Source organism: Glycine max, chromosome 10 (genome assembly GCF_000004515.6).
Source record: "Glycine max cultivar Williams 82 chromosome 10, Glycine_max_v4.0, whole genome shotgun sequence".
Lineage (NCBI taxonomy): Eukaryota > Viridiplantae > Streptophyta > Magnoliopsida > Fabales > Fabaceae > Glycine > Glycine max.
In genome coordinates, this window is record NC_038246.2 from 40710612 (window position 1) to 40731789 (window position 21178).

General features: G+C 30.5%; 1 protein-coding gene across 2 annotated transcripts; it reads left to right on the top strand.

Moving 5' to 3' along the window:
• Nucleotides 1–10217: 10217 nt before the first annotated feature.
• Nucleotides 10218–19716, top strand: LOC100810855 (uncharacterized). 2 transcript variants are annotated; one of them, XM_003535346.5, is made up of 8 exons: nt 10219–11332; nt 11769–12145; nt 12653–13738; nt 13848–14003; nt 14149–14500; nt 17862–17932; nt 18058–18180; nt 18821–19716. In XM_003535346.5, the coding sequence occupies exons 1-8, from the start codon at nt 10393–10395 to the stop codon at nt 19160–19162; spliced, it is 3447 nt and encodes a 1148-aa protein (XP_003535394.2). In that variant the 5' UTR covers nt 10219–10392; the 3' UTR covers nt 19163–19716. The 2 variants fall into 2 exon arrangements, 1 of the variants encoding a protein (XP_003535394.2); XR_005886660.1 differs by lacking the exon at nt 18821–19716 and having other exon boundaries at nt 10218–11332; nt 14149–14477; nt 18058–18181.
• Nucleotides 19717–21178: the final 1462 nt, after the last annotated feature.

The following is a 21178-nucleotide window of genomic DNA, read 5'->3' on the forward strand; positions in this document are numbered from 1 at the left end:
AGAAAATTAATTATATTATTCTTGGATATTTATTAAAAAAAATATTTGTTTAACTATAAAATTAAGTGGAAATATTTTTCATACTGCTGAATATAATTCAACCTATAAAATATAGATCTACTTAGGTTACGGTTAATAAACTAGTTGAAAAGTTATTTAATAGTTGGAAGTTGAAAAATTAATTTACTAAATAAGTGTTCCGTGAAACTAGGTATTGAAGGATTTGAGAAATATAAAATGACAGGAAATAATAAAACCATAATTTATATAAAAAAAAGTAATAAGAAAAATAAATAAATATATACAAGGTAAACGTGAAAAAAATATAAAAAACTAGAAATTAATATTTTTAAAAATATTACTTAAAGTAGCATTTCAAAAAATGCTATAAATTATTAAAAAATTACTTAAAAACTTTGTTTAATAACCAGTTAAATGAGTTTTTCAGCTAATAAAAAAATAATAAGTTAATTAAAATATTTTCAAATATAATCTTACCTGCACCACGTCAAACATGCAAGGAACATTTGACCATGAATGCGTGGGCAAGATTCTTGACATCAGTGTAAAAGTTCACACATAAGCGAAAAATTTAAAAATGAGATAATGTAAAGGAAGAGATCATTAGGAGGGAGTATAATGGTATGTAGGAAGAGAGTATATATATATTTTTATTCTATGGGAATACATATTCTCTACCTCTTCTATATGGATTAAATATTGATTGAACATGGAATTATTGTTTACTCTGATAAAAAAATATATCAAAAATTAATTATTTTACTACTATATAACAAACGCAAAATTATTTTTTTTCTACTATATTCTGGGAATTAAAAAATCTGCCCATGAAACAAATGTTCCTTCTAGAGTGATGTGATGAAAAAGAAAAAAAAATAAGTAAATAAATGTATTTTTATTTTTTTGCATAAATAAAAATTGTTTAGATTGATGTCAAGAAAAATAATATAAAATGGTTTATTCACTCAAGATTTTAAGAAATACAACAAAATTAGATAATATTTAATTAAGATTTTTTATCACTTATAAAAAGTTTTTTAATATTAAAAAATTAAATGAAGTAAAAAATAAAAAATGTCTAAATAAGAATTGAATTCATAAAACTTTACTTATATACAAAACAGTAAATCATTAAGACATTTATTTTATTTAGTAAAATATATTAACATTATTTTTTATATACCATTAAGAGTTATTTAATTTTATGTTATATCATATATATATATATATATATTGATATATATATTGAATAATTTACATATTTTTATTTTTATTTTATCCATTTATAATTAAATTTTATAAATTAATATGTAAATTATTTGCACATTTTTTTTGTTAATTAATTTTAATATAGTGATTATTTTTACTATGATTATTTATTTGAAATTATTTATAGACAAGACAATAAAACACTTGTCTTGTTTAATTTAAATATATTTAACATTATTTTTATGTATTATTATTCAAGAATTATTTTTTTTCAAACTATCAAAATTTATAAATTAAAAAACATTTAATATGTAAATTTTTAATTTTAAGTAAATAATTAGAATAAAAATAATAAGTTTACAAAAAAAAATATGTAAATAATTTGCATATTAATTTATGAAATTTAATTATAATTTGGTAAAATAAAAATAAAATATTAAAAAAATATATAAAATGATATAAAATAAAATTAAAAATATTTATATATTAAATATTTTTTAATTTATAAATTTGAAACAAAATAATAACTTTTAACTAATGATAAAAAATAATGTTAATATAATTAATTAAACAAAGTAAGTGTGTTAGTGGTTTATAACCTTGTTTACGAATAATAAAGGATTATAAGTTCAGTTTTTTATTAAGACATTTTTTATATTTGTCACTTCATTTAATCTTTTTTCACATAAACATCATGTCAATAACCAACTAATGGAATGAACAAAATCATTTATTTTGAATAATAGAAGTATCAAAATTGTAATTTAGCCTAAAAAATATACGAATTTTGATAAATTATTTTATAATAAATTCCATGTTGCTTTTTAGTATGATATACTGTACTCATCAAACAATTTTATCCAAACTATTAAGATGTCAAACTTTTATTTTTCTCATCACACTTCATTAATTATTTCTTCATTGCAAGCATGTAAATTTTATAATAAACCAATAGACTCATTTTCAAGTGTGACTCAATTTGCACTAAGCATGAGTCAATCAAAGCATATATGCGAATTGAGGCTTTGTGATGTTACATTAAGGGACCATGCCAAAATGCTCAATAAAAGATCTCTAGAGATTGGATTTTAACCCTCTCATGGTGATGCTAAGTGCAACCTCACCGATGATAAGCACAAGACCTCATATTAAACATGTTCCTAATTGATTTATTCATGATATGTACCACAATATTCATAAAGTAAATTATGTTTTCAGTCCTCTAACTTTTTTATTTTTATAATTTTGGTCCTTTAACTTTTTGAAGATTATTTTTTTTCCAAACTTTTTCTAATTCAATGTTTCAATCATTTCTGTCCAAATTCAGTGTTAACAACCCTGTGACACTATTTATAGTATATTTTATTTTCTTGTATTTTTTTGTGGTTAAAAAATCGTCAAAAATTATCACACCTAGTCAAAATATCAAAATGCAAGAGTAATTAATCAAGATAGTCAAATTCTAATAGGAAATACTACCTAGACTTTGGTTAGATACATTGAGTTACTCCAACATTCTCACACTTAGCTCAACATTTCTAATGCCATAAGCAAGCTAACACTTCTATCCCCGTATGCACCAATACGTGACTTATCTGTCCTCATCCCAACAATCATAGTTAATCCCATTACTAAGTGTATCTAACATGTGTGTGTTTATATATTTGTCATTTTAATTTCACTTAAGGCTCAATAATATTTTACTAAGATCTTAATATCTTAGTAATATCCAATCATCCCATTTACCATCAACAAAAAAGATGGACACAATATTCAAGAAACAAACACACAAGATATATCTCAAGATATACCCCACACAATTAGCAATACCTAATGTGCCACATGCACATTGCACAAAGTGAATATCAAATCCTTCACTCCATCATCTAAAAGTGTCACATAATTCACAACCAATACAACACATTATTTTCCTACTTATCATATTTTATATGATGTTATAAACAACTTATTTGAACTTATGTTATAAACGTTCATGAGAAGATTTACCTTCGAATCTTGTTAGAACCAAACATGAAGCATTTGTATAATTGAGTATATTATTATGTTAATTTATTGTTGTTGTTGTTGTTGTTGTAGTATTGGTATATTATGTCATTCGAGCAATTGTTAATGTTGTTTGTGACATATATTATGTCATTTGAAACATTAATTTTTCTCATGATAGTGTTGGATTTGGAGAGTTGGACTTGTTATAATTTAGAGGCGTAAATATGTTTTTAGTCCCTAAATTTTGAAAGTTATTTTTTAGTTATTCAAATATATATTTTTCAGTCATTTAAATTTGCAAAATGTTTTTTAGTCTTTTGTGACCAATTTGTAGTAGTTTGAATGCACAATTTATGACAATTTTCTTACATCAAAATCGACTAAAAAAAACATTTTCAAAATTCAAAATACTAAAAGACACAAGTAATTTGAGAGATTAAAAACATATTTGAATATGTTTTAGACATGCATTTGAGTTTTGGTAACATGACTAATTTATGGTTGTGTGTTGAGTTGAAGTGGTCTAAACTTAAATGTATACTTAATTTTGATTGTGCATGATTAATGTTTAATCATATTTTGCATATTTAATTGTTTTAATTTTGAATTTTAATTAATCGACTTGATTATTCAACCCAAACAATCTTAATTAAAGTCAGTTTAGGTTCCTTAGCCAAAAAAATAACATACACAACCCAATTATGTGTTGATTAGGTGAATCTTAAACTATACTAACTAAATTCAATTCATGTCTTACATCCCTAATAACTAAATATGATTTATGTTTAGTTAACGATTGCATATTTAAATACTTTAATTTTGAATTTTAATTAATTGATTTGATTATCCAATTCAAATCATGTTGATTAAAGTCAAGTCAGATTGCTTAACCAAAAAAAAAAAATGTACCCAACCCAATTATATGCTCATATTAAACTATACTAACTAAAACCGATTCATGTCACTTATACCCTAATAATTAAATATGATTACAGGATTTAACTATATATTTAATAAACAACTTACATAAAAATAATGTGTTTAATATAAAAGCGTAAATCAATAGTACACTTAAATAACATTTTTCTATTATTAGTATCAATAATTAATATTCAGCAAAAAAATATTAATCATTAATAATATTATGTAAGTTATTTACTTTTATTAATATATTTTTTTTACTTATTTTACAATTGACACTATTTTTATGTCAAAAATATTTAGTGTATGATAATATTATATGATAAATTTATAAATATTTCATTTACACCATCATTTTTAACCTTAAAACATAAGACAAATTGAGAGAAAAAAAATCGTTATTGGAAGTAAAAAGACAAAATATTTATAGACAAATCTTTATCAAGAAAAATAATTTCTTAGTGAAATATACTAGAATGAACAACAATAAAATTGAGGAATAAAATGTTTTGAAGCCTAGTATGATCATCAAAATTAACCTAAACAAACATCTAGCTAATTTTTATATAAAAATTGTTAAACATAAATAACATAACAATATATCCTAATATGATCATCAAAATCAATATCTAATTGTGTTATTTTTCTTCAAGTCTTTGACAACACAAAATTTACTTCATTGCTCATTGAGTGTGGTCCCTCCACCGTCCCATTAACATCAGTTGTCTATTTATTTATTAATAATAAAATGTAACATTTGAAAATAAATGTATATTTAAACATCAAATTTAAAATGAAACATTATTTGTTCATATTTCAGATATATAATATTAAATTCAAATTTTATTTAACTCCACTAATGTATGTTAATATGTTTTGATATTTTTTTATTTAATTTTTTCCCATCAATTAATGCCTATTAATGCATGTGTATTTATTTATTTTTCTCATTCAATTACTCATCAAATGTTGCAAAATATATTTTCACAAATACCCCTATCCATAATTATCAGGGGAGTTCAACTGGTCTGAGACACATGTTGAAATAGACATGCACATAACAAGTTCTTACTTTGCTTCAAAACATTTGAAAATAAAAAATATATTTAAATATTAATTTCAATTTTTATTTAACTCAATTAATGTCTATTAATGCACATACTTTAATATATATATATTGTATTCAATTTTATTCTCATCAATTAATACATATTAATGCACATGTATTGTTTTTATTTTTTCATTCAATTCTCATTAAATGCTATAAAATATATTTCCACAAATATTTTTGTTCATAGTTATCCGGACTCGAGTCTTATTGATTTCAGATGCATGTTTGAAACGAGTGTACATATGATTTGATGTGACCCATTCATACTCGAAGTGACTCGATAACCCAATTGACTTGATAACTCATGCAATTTTGAACTTATATATTAGATTATGTTACAATGTACAATAATGACAATTTAAATAAATAAATGATAACAATATATTTTAAATTCTAACTTAAGGTTATGTATACTGATTTTAAAAAAATATATGTTGCGTGTTAAAATTTTTTAAAAATTAACAATTATATTTCTAAATATGTTAAATTTTGTTAAAGTTTAAATATTAAAATGCAAGTATAAAAGTTTAGATTATAAAATTATATTCACCGATTCGAGGTTGATAATATATATATAAACCGCTCTCCATTTTTTCTCAGCTCATATGTTACTTTTGGTTAATATGGGTTGTCTGACTAGTTTCATTTATTTTTCCATTTTTTTACTTTTTGATTTTGACTTCTCTCTATCTCATGGTTTACTTTTTTTTGTTTGGCCGTGCAGAACACATGTGTATTCATCTAGTTATAGTATTAAATTGATGAGAACACCACAACAATATATCAACATTTTTTTGACATTAACGAGCAAGACTTTTATATATAAATTATATATCCTTTACAAGTGTAGTTTATCAAAATTATCAACATATAAGGTATTTCCAAGAAAAAAAATTACATTAAATTATAATTTGAAATAAAAAATCATTTTCATTTTTTATATATTTAAATTTTTTTCATATTCAGGTCAACTTAATTATAAGTTGACTATTTTGTATTTTAACACAATCTATTATGAATTATGAGTGTTGACCAATTTTTCATTAATATTTTATTTTCCTAAAATACCATTTACTTGATTTTAATGTTTTATAATGCAAATATTAAATAACGAACAAATGCATTTTATATTATAAAATTTCAAAATTTACATAAAAATCCTTACCATTATTTTTTTCCTATAAATTATACTGCCTGAATATTATTTTGAAATTTCTCAACACATTAATGAAAAGGATTTACTATTAGAATTCACATGCCATCATTAATGAAGAACTTGATGGCATAAATAGAAAGAATTTTGGAAAAAAATATAAAAAACAATGTTTTCTTTAATTATTACATAAAAGTATTTTGTTTTATTCTAAGATAATCTAGTCAAAATTTCCTATTTCATATTAATATTATATCTTCCTAATCATTAAAAAACCTTAATATCGTATAAAGTAAATATTAAATATTAAAAGAAAGACAAATACATTTAGTATCATAAATGGAAAAAAATTACATCAAAATCCTCATCATGGAAAATTAGACAAAACACTCCTAAAAAATGAATTGTATAAAGTTTTTATAGGCCATTTTTCTTTTCCAAATTGGCCTAACTATAATGGAACTTGTTTTTTGGTAGAAAATTATGCTCGGAAATGTTATCCTTTCATGCTTGTGGATAACTTTCTCATAATTCAGTCATCCATCCTTCATTCTTATATATAAAACTCAACTATTTAATTATTTTATAAAGAATAATTAATTTAGTTGATATCAATAAATTTATCTTAAATTTATAATTTTTTTAAAAAATATTATTGTCATTAATATTTCTATTTCTTTTAATTATTTGTGAATACATTTTTTTTCTTTTAATGATAAATATTTATAGCATAAAAATAATTAATATAATAAATATTATAAATTAAGTCTTATAAAAAAACATCAATTCAAACTTAAATCTTATTAATAGAAATATAGAAAATACAAGAAGACTCCAATTTGATGGTCTGACTTGATCCATTCTCATTTAACTTTTAGATTATCAGATCATTCTTGTTCTAAAGATCAGTTGAGGTTTAAAAAATTGGTCTGAACAAAATTTAAGAACAAGTTAAGTTCATACATAATCCGACCAAACCCGTCATTTGCTCCCCCTAATATAAAGAAAATATAAAAGCAAAATCATTTGTCGGATCATTTTAAATTTATCATCATCATTTTTTGTTACTATTATCACGCCTTTTAATATATGCAGGTCAAGTCTAATACAAAATCTCAAGTAAATAATAATTTGGGCATACGTATTTGTTTTTTAAAATTTAGATAAGTATATTAACTTGGTCTCTGTTTTTCCCCTCAAGTATTAATTTGGTTTATTACAAAACAAGAAGCATGCAACTAATTAAATTTCCAGTTAGAATTCACACATTTAGTTTAAGTTATTAAAATTCAACTCACTTTTCATATTAAATCATTAGTTAAATTATAATTTTGATCCTTTATCTATATTAAGATTTAAATTTGATTTCTTGTGTTTAAAAAACTTTACTTGAATCCCTTGAAGTTTCTCCATTACACTTAACTGAACTTTCTGTTAATTTTTTTAACGCTAATTTGATCAATTTAGCGACATGGGACAAATTGTACGAGATATGTCATGTCTACCAAAATTAGCATCTGTCAAAATCTGGGGAAATGACCAATTCAACCTAACAGAGATATTAAAGTAAAACATTTTAAATTTAACATATTAAACAGAAGACTAAAATATAAATAAGTACCCAAATTCTGATTTAGCTTAAATTATTCAATGAATTGCGTTATCAATTTTGGTTCCCTTTAACGTCTTCAATAAAAAAATGAAAAGTGAATATATATATATATATATATATATATATATATATATATATATATATATATATATATATATATATATATATTATAAAGTTCTCGTAACGTTTATCTTTCGTTCGGTGAAAAAAACGTATATCTTTCATATTCATATTTTCATATGTAACTGCAACATATTATCAAAATAAGTTTAAAAAAATAATTTTAAAAATTTGTAAACAAATTTTTGAGACAAGTTAAAAATAGCCGATAAAAAGTTATAATTTTTTTATAAATACAAAAAAACTACGTAAATTTTCTTCTAAAAGCCATCCTGAAAATGAATATTTCAGTCTTTTGCCAAAAGTTGCTAAGATTTTCTTAAAAATATTTTGACTCATAAATTTTTCATCTTTGTATTAAAAGATAAAAAATATAACCTAATTTGTTTTTTTATTCAATTATGAATTTCGTAAAAATTAATTCTATTGGTGTAGAATTTTAAAATTTGACTACTCTAAAGTAAATTAATAATCAACTTTAGAAGGTAAAGTAAATAATTCCAGTCATTAATAAAAAGATTAATTGTTGATATTACATGCACATGCATAAAAAATATATATTAATGCATCAAAATATTATTTGTCGATTTTCTTATCAACAACTAAAAATACTCATTTTATTATTGCTAATTTTAGAGGAGTCAAAAATTGAAGACTTTATTTTTAATTGTTCACCGATAGCAAAATTGCAGAATACTATGAATTTGATAAGAAAACCAATGAATGATAATCCAACACATTCACAATTTAATAAACACGTGCATGTAATATAATTAATTAATTTCCACATTAAAAACCAAAGTTACTTACTTGAGGAGTGTTAGCAAGTTATTTTTTCAATACACATTCTTTAAAATCTATTGAAAATTATAAAATTAAGAGAGATTCATAAGAATAAGAAGTGAGATTTTTTGTAATTTTTTTTAAAGTTAATAATAAAAAATATTTAAAATAATGTGTTATTAACATTTTTTTCCATATATTTTTTTATGGATGATGTAATTTTATTAAGACCAATTACCAATAAGATTAAAGTGAATTGTTTATTTTAGAAGAATTGATTTTTCCTTTTATTATATGTACTTATTCCACATATGCTAGGTGTTTTGAACTTTAGAGTTATCTAATTTTCATATCAAATGGAATCTTTCGACAAATTATTTCCAAACATGAAGTTATTTTTTAAAACAACTAAAATAATACATTATTTAATAATTTTAAACACAACGTTAAAGTTACATATTTTATTCATTTATTATATAATAAAATAATTTTTTACGTGTATGCGTGTTATCTTCACATAGATTCATTTATTGAATGAAAATGTATTGGGTGAATAAATATTTGTTCTATTTAACTATTTCTCGTGTATTGTTCAACCAGTTCATCGATCTTTTTAGACCTCAAACTCAGATCCCTTGCACACAATTATCGTCACTAAACTCGAAAATCTCTCGTTTCGACGCTTGCTACACACAAGTGACAAAATACCTTTTGTTTCGCTTGTTCATAGTCTCCATCAAATCTCACACAACATCACACATCGAGAGAAGTAGAACCCTCGTTTCTATTTTAGGTCAAAACATCCCTGATCCCTTTCTTTCAACTTGCTACACGCAAGCAACAAAAAATACCTTCGTTTTCGTCCTTCTTAACCTATGCCAAATTTCACACAACATCTTATATAGTGTGAAATAGAAATATCTCCTATCGATTTTAAAATAAAATCTCTTCAAACTTTTTATCATCCATCCTTGTCCTTATAAGAAAAAATGATAGACAAAACCACAATCAAGAATTTCTTTTAGCCTATAGCTTGTGCAAACATGCAAGAATCATACTAGTTTCATATTTTTTTTTTACATCCACAATTTTTAATATATATATATATATATATTTATTTATTTTTACTGTGGGCGGGTGGTGGGGTGGTTTTCCTTTTCAATCATGGATCAAAGCAGCATGGATTCGAACAATGGACCCGTATCTACCGGGTCGGAGTCAAGTGGATCCGATTCTTACGAGTCCGATCCAAGTCCAAACGTCATATATACCCAACCCCGAATATCCCCTTCATTTTTTCCACCTTCACCTTCTCCCTCTGTGGTGTTCCCTGCTGCTACTGAGAGCGGAGATTCGTCTCCCCCTTCTGTTACCTTCCCCACTCCGTACCAATCACAAAAACCTCACCGCCTGAAGTCGCTCCCCATTTCGGTGCCCTCAATTACCGCGAGAATTATGAAAGGGGGGCGATCGCACCGCCCTCAGAGCTCTGACCCGCCGGACGAGTGGGTGGACGGGTCCTGGACGGTGGACTGCATCTGCGGCGTCACCTTCGACGACGGCGAGGAGATGGTCAAATGCGACGAGTGCGGCGTGTGGGTCCACACGCGCTGCTCTCGCTACGTCAAGGGCGACGACACCTTCGCATGTGACAAGTGCAAGGCCAGGCACAACAGCAACAGCAACAACACCACCACCACCACCACCAACACCACCAACCCCATGGAGACCGAGGTGGCGCAGTTCCTCGTGGAACTCCCCACAAAAACCATTTCCATGGACAACAAAAAAGCCCTCCCCTCCAGGCCCAGGCTCTGGACCGATAAGCCCATCGAGGAGCGGGTCCATGTTCAGGGCCCACCGGGCGGAGACCCTTCCATCTTCGCTGGCCAAAGCGCCTCCTCGATTTTCACGCCCCAGCTCTGGAAGGCATGCGGGTATGTCCCTAAGAAGTTCAGTTTTAAGTACAATGAGTTCCCTTTCTTGAATAATGATAACGATAACGAGGGCGGGCCAGCAAAAGATGATAGTAACGATAATGGGGCTGGTGCTGGGGCTCTTGTTTCTCTGTCCAAAGAGGGTAACAACATTGCTTCTGCTGCTCCTGTGTTGAACACTTCTTCCCCTGTTGGGGCTTCGGTTGAAACGAGATCTGGCCAGGGCAAGGGCGCGGACACGGGCAAGTTTGGGAGCGAGGACGTGCCACCACGTGTCCCCAGTGACGTCAAGAAGGAGAGGACTCTGCTGAGGCCACCTGTTGTTCATAACAGTCAGCGTAGCAAAGGGGATTTCGTCGGGAATTCGAGTTCCAAGGAGAGGAGTGGGAAGAAACGCCTTAGGACTTCTGACAGGGAGGTAGATCCCAGGAAGAAAACGCTGCATTCCTCCAAAACAGGTTATTTCGTTTTTTTTTCTTTTTTTTTATTTTGCTCTGCTTTTTGATATTGTTATCTTGGAAATTCATTGTATTAAAATTGTGACGGTTTTGTTGCTTTTCTTGATACTGTGGACTGGTGTGATTGCAATGGCGGTCAAAAAGACCCTAAAACCTGGCTGCAATTGTGGTGGTATACTGCTTTTTTAAACCATTGTATTGAATTTTCTTAAAAGTCCAATGTCCATATCTTCATCAAGATCTGTGCTCAGAAATTTCCTTTTGTAACTGTTATTGAATTGCTAGTTACTTTACTAGGAATAAAAGTTATCTGTGTTTTGGTTTCATTATGTGGCCATAAGCAAACATCGTCTGCTATGGTGGTGTTTCACATCTTGGCATGCTTGACATGCACTTTTCTTGACTCTTCTCTTTTCTCCTTTGTTTTGCTTACTAGTGGTTACGCCCACCGCTGATGGAAAGCAATTGGAATTTTGTGAGGATAGAGGATCAAAGATTTTCAAGGCTGACACTCGGAGCATAAAGAACAAAAACTTAAAAGACATGGTGGTTCAAGAACATGTTTCTGATGATCATGTAGCTGTGGATACTACCATGGAGGAGCCAAATAACAACTTAACAACTACCGAGGACTCCTCAGAACCATTATATCCTGACATGACTAAACATGGTGTTTCTGTTGGAGATGTTGTAGCAGAAGAGAAGGCTAGCCATAAAACTCCTACTTTGGTTGAGATGTCTTCCAAGACTGATGATGCTGTTACATCATCTTTAAAGCAGAACTATGTTGGAAATGCTTCAGTTAAAGAAAAGGTATGGATTACTGACACTGCCAAAATCAAAGATTGGCATATGAAATCTCTGTTTTGTGATTATCATATGTGTCAATTAGGGATGCTCTGTTTCTGTCCATTCTATTTTTAATATGGTTGCATTGATATTGGTCATGCTCTGCTAGGTTCTTGTATTATTGCATACTACTTGTTCTGGGTTTAAGAAAACAAAATTTGAGAGAACTTCTTATATCTCGTAAGTACTAACTGAAAATGCTAGGCCTTTATTCCTCCCTCCCCCAAGAATAGGATCTTCCATCAGTGCATCAGTTTTTTTGATACTGAGCTTGTAATCTTGCTAGAATATGGGTTACTTAAAGTTTCAGTTTGGGAGCCATAGTGTCTGAAGATTTTATTTCTAACCATTCAAAATATTTTTAATAGGTTTATCCATGCATAATTTTATGGATATTTTGTCTTGTCTTTTATGCCTTTAGATTTGATATCACACTGCATTTTGATGACATATATTGCTTCTGTAAACTAGGATGGAGATTGCTTGGTAGCTGATAACGCAGACGATACTTTAGTAGTAAGAAGTGCAGCAAGTCCTCGCACAGAAGGTCATTGTGGTTCTGCACCAGAACTTGTGGATAACCAAGTTTCTCAAGATCTTGACCGTAACATGCGTTCTAGCTCTACAAAATGCAAAGTTAAGATGAGGAGAGATGATGTTGATAATTTTAGGAAGCCCTCAAATTTTCATTCTTCTCCTATGAGTGATCTAAAAAACAATGATAAACCTTCTGACCACACTTCTGATATTGTTAAAGTGAATGATGCTCCAGTTCCCAGTTTACCATCATGTGAAAGTAAGGTGGGTGGTTTTGATATTTCATCAGAACCAATACCTGCTGATCATACCAATAAACCCAATGAATTATCTGGTGATTTTTGTCAAAGAAAACAGGAACCGGTGGGGTCTGAAGGTTCCTTCGAAACACAAAAGGGATTTACAGAAACAAAAGACAGTTTGGATGCTGCTAAAGATCCATCAAAATCCGAAGCAATTGGATGTCTGCCTAAAGTTGGAAAGTCATCTCCAACTTCATCAACCATGAACTCCAAATCATTGGGTCATGACATCAAATCTGAAGATACTGAAATCCCTAATTCTTTTACGAAGCATGGAGTGATGGCTGATAGTAACATTCACACAAAGAATGAAAATTGTCCAAGTGATGCTGCCAGGGATGAAAATCAAAAGAAGTCTGTAAAAGAGCGACCAAAATCCTCTTTGAATTCGAATTCAAAAGGATTGCAGTCAAGCAGGAGTATGCAAAATTCTGTCCCAAAGCAAGTGAATTCAGATGCCAGAGATTCTGTTCATGTTTCATCTTCTAAACCTTTGATACATCAGACTGCAAGTATATTAGGCTCTAGTGAGTCTAATGCATCATTGCACCATCAGAAGGTTTTACAAGTGCAGAATAAGATTTCATCTTCAGCGCCACAGAAAGTTGAAAAACTTAACCAAACAAACATCCACACTTCCTCCAAGTTGAATCAAAGTCATGTATCATCAGTGAATCCTTCTCCAATATCGAATTCTTCAATGCTGAGTGATGAAGAGGTATGAGCTGGACTTCTACTTTTCTTTAAGTTTCGAAGAAGTTTCTCTACATAATATGCTTCCTTGTTTCCTTTTCTCTATTAACTTATCCCTTTTTTTTTGTTGGTAGCTTGCTCTTCTATTGCATCAAGAACTGAATAGTTCTCCTCGTGTACCTCGTGTGCCCCGAGCACGCCATGCAGGTAGCTTGCCCCAGTTGACTTCTGCTAGTGCTACAAGCATGCTAATGAAGCGAACATCGGGTGGAGGAAAGGATCATTATTTGGTAGGATTTTTTTGACAAATAAAATTCATAAATCTTGCTTCTTAAATCAATTTTATTTATAGAATTTTCACAAGCTTTCACAATAAAGATGATCAATTTGGCTCTGTAATGTGACTAATTCCATTATAAATTATAATTTGCACAGGTATCTAGACGAAAACACAAGGATGCATCTAGACCTGGGTCTGGCAGTTCTCGTGAACTTGAAGATGAAGCTAAAAAGATAGAGAAGGAGAAGGGTCCATCCTCGTCTGATCAGAGGAAACTAGATATGTCATATGTGGAAGATGCTCCTGCAAGGGAAGAAGGCCTTGCATCTATGGCAGTGACAAACTCCATCACAAACAATACTGTTTCTTCCACCTCTGGAGTTGCAAACAGCGATGCATCCTCCCCTCCGGAGGATCAGAATTTGTCATCTATGCGTAACTCACCTAGGAATGTATCTGATGATGATACAGCAACTGCTGGAAGGCCAGTTCATCGCACCTTACCTGGTAGCTTCCTGTCAGGGAAATAATGAATGCTATTTTTGTGTTTGTTTAAATCATGCATTTCCGTTATTTAATATCTGGACTATACATAAGATCAAACATTGTTGGTTTATAAAACAGTGATTTTACTAATTTTGAATGCTGGCCTTTTAAAACTCATCCAGTTATCTAAGCTTTAGTTTCAGTTTTGGGGTACATTGACAAATGCTGTTAGGAGTGCCAATTCCAAATTTCCAACCATTAATTCAAGTGAATTTTTAGATATAATAAATTGATAAGTGAAAGGTTGTGTCTATTGGTATGCGTGTGATGATAATTTCTAAGAGGAGGGGACTTTAGAATCGTAAGAAGTAATTAATTAGTGCTTATTAAAAAATTCATTAGAAGTTATTACCACGACTATCTATAGAGATTCTTGAGATGAAAAGAACCACCCCAAGTTGAAGAGGGTTCATGTACTCAAGTAGAAGAGATGTGAGACAATGTTTATCATTTTTTGCAATTTTTGAGTGGAAAAGTTGGATTTGTGGGTGATACACGATTTGGAGAGGGTTTTTAAATTGTCTAGAAAGCTTGTTAAAACTTTTGAGACTGTTTTGTGGATGTAGGCAAGTGATGTCGAATCACGTTAATTTGTGTTCTTCCTCTATTTCTATTTGTGATATAGCTTTGTGTGTTCTTTCTTTTGATCCTTATTGTGTGTTCTGGGGTATTTTCCCCAATAGCAGTATCAAAACTCATTACCACCACTAAAAATAGTAGTTCTTGAGATGAGAAGAACCACCCCAAGATGAACCCAAGTAGAAGAGATGTGAGAGGGTCTCTTGTGAGTGAGTTTTTACGATTTGTAATTTTTGAGTGGGAGAATTGATTTGTAGGGTGATATACTATTGGGGAAGGTTTCTCAAGTTTGTCCAAAAAACTTGTAATCTTATTTGGTATAGTGAAACACTTTTGAGATGACGTAGGCAAGATGTGTCGAACCATGTTAATTTTTGCATTCTACTATTTCTATTTGTCGTGTGGTTTTGTGTGTTGTATTCTTTGATCCTTGTGTGTGTGTGGTGGGTTTTTACCCAACAATGGTATCAAACATCATCACCACCACTATAAATAGAGGTTCTTGAGATGAGAAGAACCATCCCAAGTTGAAGAGGAGATCACATACCTAAGTAGAAGAGATTGTGAATCCGAAAGATGTTGGAGAGTCTCTTGTGAGTGAGAGAATGTTTATCATTTCTTGTAGCTTTTGAGTGGAGGACTCAGATTTGTTGGGTGACACTATTTGTGGAGGGTTTTTTAAGTTTGTCCAAAAAACCTATCTTATTTGAGATAGTGTGTAAGACAATTGTGTTGATGTAGGTAAGAGGTGTTGAACCACGTTAATTGTTAATTTGTGCTCTTCCGCTGTTTTTGTTTGTGGTGTGTTTTGTGTGTGTTTTATCCTTTGGTCCTTGTTTTGGTGTATGGGTTTTTTTTTCCTCCAACAATGGTATCAAAGTTGATGGTGTGGCCAGGTGACCAGTTAGATGACTATTGAATTGAAATAATGTTAATGGTGGATCCTTGTGTTGTGAAGATCTTCTTGGTGATGTGAAAGCTAAGTGACATGTTTTGTTGGTGGCATCTAATAGTGGTGCAAATATAAGTAGTGTCACCCTCCAATACTAATAGAGGAACATTGAGATTAGAGGTATGACGTGGAGCAAACCAAAGTTTGCGCAGCAGAAACATGATTTGAAAAAAAAAAAAATTAAGATAGTTGTGATGAACTTCCATGATGACAGGAGTTAAGAGGCTAATGACGAGGGTTGAAAATTTTAATTGAGAGATTGTTGGCAATGCCAATTCCAAATTTCCAACTATTAACTCAACTGAGTAATTTTGAAACATGATTAGTTGATAAGTGAAAGTTTGTAACTATTTTATGTGTGGTTACAATTTCTAGGGAGGTGATTCTTGGAATTATAAGAAACAATTAATTGATTCTTATTCAAAAAGTCTTTAGAAGACACCCATCACTATACAATAAGGGGTTCATGAGATGGGAGAACTACCCTAAGTTGAAGCGGGGGGGTTTCACGAATCCAAGTAGAAGAGATAGATGTGAGAGAATCAGGTTTGTAGGGTGATACATTATTTAGGGAGGGTTTTTCAAGTTTATCCAGAAAACTTGTAATCTTATTTGAGATAGAACACTTTTGAGATGGTTTTGTGGATGTATGAAATGTCGAATCAGGCTAATTTGTGTTCTTCCACTATTTCTATTTGTGATATGTCTTTGTGTATGTTCTATCCTTTGTTCCTTATTGTGTAAGCAGGGGGTTTTCCCGAACAAATACAATATAGGTTTTATCGCAAAAAATACTTTTATATAGTCAATCATAAACCATATGTGATGTAGGTTTGAGCATGACCATCTCTTGTAATCTACTAGGCATGGACTTTGGCATAGCTAGTGTTTAAAATGTAGGACACTAAGACACCACATATATATTTACGTTTTTCTCAATAATAATGAGCCTCAAAAAGAATATTGCTCCCTCCATTCCAAAACTTTGGGTGTTTTAGCTTTTTATTTTTGTTTCAAAACTTTGGTGGTTTTAGAATTCCAATATATAATTGTGCAATTTTTTCCAATTGTGTCCTTGTATGTAGTTGAGTAATTAATACCTTTTTAATGGAGTATTGATAACTTTGTGTTTTAAGGTACCTATAATGGAGCATTTATGTTACTTTTTTAGTGTAGTAGTATAAAGTACTGTTTCGTAGGAGGATAAATAGAGTGGTTGAAAATATTATAGAAAAATGTAAAACAATAAATGAGGGTAATGTAGTCTTAGTCTGCATATATTAAATATTTCTTAATTTGTGTGCAAAAACCTTAAACACCCAAAGTTTTGGAATGGAGGAAGTAAGAGACATTAGTTTTATAACGGAAGAACTTGGTTTCTTTACAGAAATCCCCCAAATAAGAAAATCAAGTTATATTTTTTAAGAAATGTATATTCGCCTTAAACCAACTTTTTAAGTTTTTTCGATGATAACAAACCTGAAAAAAATTGAGACATTATTTTTTAATATTAGTTTGTGTCCATCCATATGGAAGTGTCAACTCAAATGTCTGACAAAAATTATTATTTTTTTAATTAAACACCTAATGAGAAGTGTTTGACATGTGTTAGGAACTTCAAATAGGAGAGTTATGCTTCATAGCTTGTAATTTGTAGGCAGGCAAACACTGAATATCTGAGTTTCAATTTAATGTTTTTTGTTAAATCATAAAATGGAAAGAAAAATAATTCATGGGTTTATCGAGCAATTTGTGGATAGTTTCTTACTATACATATGTATCCAAATGCAGGTTTAATCAATGATATTATGAGCAAAGGCAGGCGTATGACATATGAGGAACTCTGTAATGCTGTGCTACCGGTATGGTTCTTTATTAGTGTTGTTTTTGTGGTTTCTACTCTTTTTTTTTAATTTTTTTTATTGGCATGTGTTGAAATGGGTTGTCTGTGACTCTGAACGGTTGTTTTTCTTGTGTTTTGTCACAGCACTGGCATAACTTGAGGAAGCATAATGGAGAGCGTTATGCATACTCAAGTCACTCTCAGGCTGTTCTTGATTGTTTGAGGAACCGGCATGAATGGGCAAGGTTGGTTGATCGTGGTCCAAAGGTATGCAGCTGCAATTGTCATGATCACTTTTCAACTGTCTATTGCTTATTGAATAATGATGAAGATTTCATTTTCAAAAACCCTGTCAACAGGGATTTAATTTTTGACTTACCAAATTATCCTATTATGTTTTATTTAAAATTCTGTGTCACATCAATTTGTGAACAATCGGAAGCTTGGTTGCACTTGTTTTTATTATTGCCGCATAAAGCATTGACTTTAGCCAGGATGTGAGATGTTAGTCCTATTTGATCTTTCTGCTGCAATGTGGTCCCCATTTCCTTTCTGTTTGTCTCATTGTCTATCTATCTTCATATTATTATGAATTTTGAGTAAAGGAAATGGCAAAAGGGGACTACATATGTCTGCCATGTGTAACCTGCTGTGTGATTCTGTATCAACCAATTTCAATATCTTAAAATTTTCTTCATTTAATGATTTAGTGTTTGGTTGGAGAGAAATAAAGGAGAGTGGAGGGTAAATGTGGGGGACTAAACACATTTCAACCAAATTTTACTCATTTCGTCTTTCCTTACTAGTTACAAGATGACTTGCTTTTATCTTTGTTTACTTTCTGTGACATTGCTGCTATATGTACTGTCTAAAAACCTTTCAATCTAAACATGAGTCAATGTTTCAGACAAATTCTAATAGGAAAAGGCGTAAACTGGATGCGGAAGAGTCTGATGATAACGGATATGGTAAGGGAAGAACTGCAAAAGATGTTGAAGGGAAGAACTTTGAGTTGCAAAAAGAAGAGTTCCCTAAAGGCAAGCGTAAAGCTCGAAAACGTAGGCGCCTTGCTCTTCAGGGAAGAGCAGTGAAGGATGTCAGGAGGAGACAGAAAGTTAGCTCGCTAACGGATGAGGATCTGGGTCCATTCTCCAATTCTAGTGAAGAGAGCATGTTCAGTGAAGATGAAATTCAGGCTGGCAGAATTTGTCCTGCTGGAAGTTCATCAGATGAGGCAGGTAGTGCCTAATATGAGCTAGCTAAATAACTCAACAGGTTTGTTTTTGCAAGAATAAATAATTGTTGGCTTGCAGTCTTCGCGAGCTTGTTAAGTGGAGGATGGATTGCGGGTGCTTAGTGTGATGTCACAGCGTATCAGTAGTGTAAATATTTGTAGCATTAGTTGTTTCTTTTTCTCATGCATGAGGCAGAACTGAATTGAGTAGGTTGTGTAGAATTTTTTAAGTGGCTAAGGATTCGGTTGAAGAGCAAGAAAGAATGTACAATTGAATTTGACTAGGAAATACTAATTTAGAAACTACCCTTGGTCGCTGGGAGCCTGGTATATGATTAATCTAATTTAACACGAGTCAGTGGTCTTGAGACATGGGTGTATACAAGGACAAGTAGATGTGGTAGCTTTGCCAAGGTCAATGTATAGGATAATTACTGATTGGCAACTGTTATTGATTGATTGTTGTAAAGTTCTTATTAGTTATTGTATAACATTTAGGCTTTGCATTTGTGTCTCTTGTTAGTCGACTTTATCTAGTAAGAATGTAAGAGAAGTCTTTTCTTGTTGTATTTCTTATTACTTTTTGCTGCTTCTGAAGTCCTGGCATGAAAACTGTGATCTAATATGCGTTCAACGAAATCGATTACTTGCCATTTCAATCAGGTGGGATTATTGGAACGCATTGATCTCTGAACTGTTAATATTCTGGTATCTCTGGAACCAGGGTCGGCCCTAGGCATAGTGCAGGTTGTCACCACCCAGGGCCCATAACTAAAAGGTGTCTATTTTTTTTTTTCAAATTATAATTATTCAATATTTTTTATAAATAGGTTGAAATTGTTTTTCTTTTTATTCAAATTAAAATGACATGTAGGTAGGAAGTATAAAAAATTTAGTTTTATCTGATATGTTATATTCAGAAGTTTATGTTAAATGAATTTTCAAGTAAGTGAGAGTTTAACATGTAATAAATCTATTATAATAACTTTAAAGTGTTTGTTTTTTAATAAAATAAAAAACACATACAACAACTCAGTATATAAAAAATTAAAAATAGAAGTTAGTATATTAATAAAGGACAAAAAAATGATAAGAGGATTTTTAAGAAATGAAATTGCATTAAAAAATTATATATACATATTGTATATTTTTTTTAAGGTGTGGGCTTATATATAAATATTTGTATTCATATAATTTTTGGGTGACATAAGTTGAATGAAAATTATAATTTATTGTATTTATTGAGATTTGTTAAAATTATATTGTTGGTTAAATGTAATAAAATATATTATTTTATAATAAAATTAAATGTTTATTTTTTATGCAAAATATGCTTATAACTTTAAATACTTTTATATAAGTTAAACTAAGTTTAATTCTTTTAAACAAAATTTCAGATTCAAGCATTAAATGAAATAAATGTGGTGGGGAAAAAAATAAAATTCATTCTTGTAAATTTTTTTATCTTTTTCTTCTCGCAATAATGTGCCGGATAAACTTACGTGTCTATGACTGTGCAAACAAATTAGTCCATTTACCAATTGAACGTTCACATGTGTTCAGACCCTTACTCTGTCTCTCCAATCTTTGTACCCCAAGCCTAACCTTCTTCTCTCTCTCTTCAACATCGATGTAGATCTGTTGGTGGTGATGATTGATTGGGGTGGCCTGGTGGGGGTGTTGGGAGGCTTGGGCGGTGGCAGATATGGTGGTGGTGGAGATGCGCGATGACATTGGGGTTGCAAATCTGAGGGAGAGAGGAACGCGTGAGCCTTTGAGGTGAAAGGAGGGTTGCGATAGTGGCATATTGCTACTGCACCAAGATTTCCATGAGCTGCATATGGTGGGAACGACAATGGCGAACGTGTTTTGTGTTTGGTGGTTTGATGGTTTTTATGGTCGTGTTTGGAGGCGGATGGGAACAGTTTAGTTTGAAGGTGCTGTTTCGTGTTTGGTGATGCAGGTGCTCTGGTGTGATGATGGGTTTAATGGGTGGTGTTTTGTGATGGCTGTTATGGCTTTGGGAGAAAT

Coding starts and splice junctions, on each gene's coding strand:
- LOC100810855 (XM_003535346.5), top strand. CDS start 10,393: ATGAAAGGGGGGCGATCGCACCGCCCTCAGAGCTCTGACCCGCCGGAC. Junction 12,146..12,652: donor ATGCTTCAGTTAAAGAAAAG/GTATGGATTACT, acceptor TCTGTAAACTAG/GATGGAGATTGCTTGGTAGC. Junction 14,501..17,861: donor AGTTCATCGCACCTTACCTG/GTAGCTTCCTGT, acceptor ATCCAAATGCAG/GTTTAATCAATGATATTATG.